This window comes from Chaetura pelagica, unplaced genomic scaffold (genome assembly GCF_000747805.2).
Source record: "Chaetura pelagica isolate M959 unplaced genomic scaffold, ChaPel_1.0 scaffold115, whole genome shotgun sequence".
Lineage (NCBI taxonomy): Eukaryota > Metazoa > Chordata > Aves > Apodiformes > Apodidae > Chaetura > Chaetura pelagica.
This window is the reverse complement of record NW_009953761.1, coordinates 324,224-328,303: the sequence shown is the minus strand read 5'-3', so window position 1 is coordinate 328,303 and position 4,080 is coordinate 324,224. Positions and strand designations below refer to the sequence as shown.

The 4,080-nt window shown below is 39.2% G+C and overlaps 1 protein-coding gene across 1 annotated transcript in view; it reads right to left on the bottom strand.

Annotated features, from left to right (window-relative positions):
* Positions 1-855: 855 nt before the first annotated feature.
* Positions 856-4,080, bottom strand: part of KIAA0226L (KIAA0226-like ortholog) — a 21,104-nt gene continuing 17,879 nt past the window's right edge. The window contains exons 12-16 of the mRNA XM_010000864.1: positions 3,928-4,080; positions 3,098-3,159; positions 1,721-1,874; positions 1,506-1,596; positions 856-968 (exon numbers count right to left, since the gene is read on the bottom strand). The exon at positions 3,928-4,080 is cut by the window's right edge and continues 1 nt beyond it. Coding sequence (XP_009999166.1) covers positions 856-968; positions 1,506-1,596; positions 1,721-1,874; positions 3,098-3,159; positions 3,928-4,080 — 573 coding nt within the window. The remainder of the gene's footprint in view (positions 969-1,505; positions 1,597-1,720; positions 1,875-3,097; positions 3,160-3,927) is intronic.

Here is a 4,080-nt window from a genome sequence, read left to right as displayed (position 1 = left end):
CAGAGAAGAAGGTAGAAGAGCTGGGAATGAAGAAGTGAAGTTGAGCCTGGGTAAAAGGGTAGGTGAGGTAAGGGGGAAGTTGGTTTAGTTTTCATCTTTGTTTCTCACCACACTACTCAACTTCTAATTGGCAATAATTCTGGTTTTCCCCAATTCAAGTCTGTTTTGCTTGTGACAGTAGTTGGTAAGTGATCTCCATGGCTTCACCTTGACTTAAAAACTCGTTCCATCTTATTTTCTCCCTCTGTCCTGTTGAGGAGGGGGAGTGAGAGAGCAGCTGGGTGGGCATCTAGCAGCAGGCCAAGGTCAACCCATCACAAGCTGTTGCATATGTGTCTTTAAAAGAAACTTTAAATCCACTGGTTCAAATTAAACAATTGCCAGAACAAAATTTCAGATCATCATTTGCCTAAAGCTTACAGACCAGCTTTTTATATTGCAGAGTTTTTGAGAGAATTATTTCATACTTAAACATTTTTTCACCATTTCCAAAATCTGACACAAATAAGGATTTCCAACACTCATTTACTATCTATACATTATTTGCAGAATTACAGAGAAGAATAATTTTTATATGGAAAAATATAATAATAAAAATCTTACATACAAGGACAAAACATAGCAACAAAAGGCTGCTCACAGAATTGACAACCGGTCTCTGTCACCAGTTAAGATGACACTCCTTCAGCATGAGTTTTCGATTATATTAAAGTCTTCTTTTTCTTCCACCCCTCCATAAAGGAGACATGTGTTAAAAATAGTAATGTCTAAAACAACATTATTTAACTCTTAGTCAGGCACCTGAAGATTTGGCTTAGAGCATCTACTGAAATCAGCAGTCAGAGGCATCTGGTTTCACGACGGCACCACCGATGGAGTTTCTGAAGGTGTCCTCCTAGCTGCAATCCGCAGGCATTTGGGGCAGCCTCCAGACTTGAAGCATGCTTTGTGAAAGCATGTTTTGCACTCTGTTTATACATACAAGCAGTTTAACATTCAGAAAGCAAACAAACCAACCAACCAACCAATTAAAAAATGAATCAATAGCTGTGCTCATTGAAGGATGTCCTATTTAGTTCACCCAAGTATAAAAGTAAACAGAAGCAGTGCAAGGCTGGGACAACCACCACCACTGTTGTAACTATGACTAAACATTTTGGTAAGATTCCCAGGATTTACAATGAATGTCAGCAAGAGCAGCAGTACAGCACTGTCCCAGGCTTACTCTCATGCACAGACCCAGAAATATAGCACCCCCCTGCAGCCATCATTATGTTTAAGCAAGTCCCTGGTTTTGTTCTCTGAATTCGCTGCTGCGAGACAGCTGCCACAGCCTGGTTTTCAAAGATACATGCTATCCACAGATATCAAATACACATGCAGATCTCCACACGTGCTTTCAGTGAAACAACTTTTCAGTGTTTTCCTAAAATTAGTCTGAACAGTTTTAAACACCAACATTCCCGCAAGGAAAAAGAAAGAAAGAAGCTTGGTCTGGAACATACCTGTGCATCTTTTGCATTTAGCAGTCTGGTATGGAAAGAGCAGATCTGCACTCTGACAGAATTCACAGATGAAACCCTTAGCCTGACAGAGCTACAAGAACAGAAAGAGAGTGGATTTACTTTTAATTGATGTAACAAATATTTGGGAGCGTCAGCAGGGATGTTTCTCCACACTAGCAGCTGTGAGGACGCTAGGAGCCCTGGCTCTTCCTTACCTCACAACCATCCACATGGGAGGTGGAGCTCTTCAGAATGTCTTTAAGAAGGGGCAGTAACTGCCCTCGTTTGATCTTCACCAGATCATCCAGTGAGAAGAGATGCAGCTCCTCTGTCAAATGGCTGGGGACCTGTTCAAATTCTTTCAGTACACTGGAAAGAGAAAGAAAAAACAAACCAAGTTACAAAAACTGTCTGACAAGTGAATGTGAAGCATAAACCTATTTCAAGTCATCCAGGATTCATCCTAAATCCTACCTCCCCTCCCAATTTGAGATCACATTAAGAAAAACTGGAGAGCTTGGGATTTAGAATATCTGTTTTAAATGTTCATTATTCCAACATTGGAGTTGCCATGTGCAGTTATCCCAGCAATTCTCAAACAACAGGTAAAGGTCCCTCTCTCCTATCTCAGAAACAGTAGGTAACATCTGATACATTAACTAATGCTAATAAGCTACAATTACTCACTTTTTTTTGTGTAAAGAGATCTTTGAGGGTTTTTATCCTGCATAGGTCACTATTGAGGGAAACTATGCTTGATCTGAGCAGGTTAACACTGAAATCATAGCTATTACTTTTGAAATCTGTCACATACACAGAAGGTACAATGGGGATCTTAATACTGATATCTATAATGGAATCACAAGTGGTCATGCAGAAGACAGACATTAATATATGTATCTATTTAGTTTTGGTGACCAGCACAGAACCACTTATTTTCTTAAAGAGGTCCATGTTAAAGAGAACAGAAACTACTTTTAAAAATCATTTTGTTTATGACTTTTTTTAAAAGGTCAGTGATTCTGTGGTGAAGGTTTTATCATACATATGTCTAACCACTAGTTATGCCCATATTGTGGTGAGATGAATACCAAAAAACTCTTAATTTTCAGGAACAAACAAGGTCACCTTTATACCTTCTTATGTTTTTAGATACATCTGGTTACTACTTTTACTTTGGTTATAAAATAAACCAAATTGAGCATGATGAAAGATTTCTGGAAGAATTCTTTAAACCCTCAAAAAAACGCTTAAGACTAATCATCTCAGATGTACAGAAATACCCTTGACCTTTTAAGAACTAGTGACAACCTAAGAGGGACAAAATAGGAAAAAATATACACCTAACAATGATCAACATTTAAACCCAACTGTCTAAGGAAGTTGAGAAACACAAAGCTGCCACATAAAAGCTGTTCTTCAGTCAAAATTTGCAGTGCAGTAGAAGAAAGTTCTATTATCAGAATCTTCTTAAAAGATCACAGTAGCTCATTTAAAAATGCATTTAAATGTCTCTAAAGAAGAAGCCTCTAGAAGTACCTTACATACATTTTAACAGGGTATTTTTAATGCACAATCATGGTGGCCCATACCTTTCACCAAACCTGCAGGTTTTCAAAAGCTTTTTTAAATAAAAAAGTTGTTCTTGCACTTCCTAAAAGATAAAGGAAAAAAACAACGATTTTTAAATGAAAAACAATTGTATTTATATATTTTTAAGGGAGGAACACCACTTTTTGAGCCTGCAACCTTTGTCAAGCCACACCTAAAAATAGGAACTTCACACTTAGCACAGAATTCAACTGATCTTCAAATGCATGGAAGTCCAAGGAAGGCAAAGACTACTTTTATTCACTGACAAAGGAAGCAATTCCTAACCTTTCAAACGGCTTCATGTCAGCACACCCAGACCCAAACCTGTGTATCAACAGACAAGTGTCTCCTCAGCCAGGAATGAGTGCATAGCAACTTGACTCTTCACCAGAGCACCCTTCCTCAAGCTGCAGGAGATGCAGCCCTTCGACGAGCTAAGGGTGTTTGCTCTGATGGCTCACAAAATTAAGGTCTCATTCAAAACTTCTGTAGCTTTCCAACAGCCAATTGCCAAGCAGAGCTAAGTATTCACTGCAGAAGTCCAGCTTCTCCCCATGAACCAAAACTGGAACCAAAAAGGAAACACACCCCAAGGACAAGGGGTGAAATAAGCCCTCTGCCATATATTCACAACTTCTCCTTCCTCCCCCTTTACCTGAGGGGAGAGAGGGAAAGTCCCAGAAGCAATGATGGGACAAGTCTAAGTGCAGAGAAATCAACTCTGCCTCCTTCCCATATATGCATACAGCAAAGGACAACCTGTGCTAAGCAGTTTTTCCCAAGTGTCTCAGATCCACAAATTCCCAATAAAAAAAAAGGCTACACTTACCCTGACCCTGTCCAATTCTTTACTTTTTGTGTAGAGGGCTTTGTTAATACATGACACATTGAAAATTGGGTGCTGCCATATGCTGTCCAGTAGGTGTTTGGAGAAGTTGCATACATAGTATTTTTTGAAGTCCCACTTCAAAAGCATTCGAGT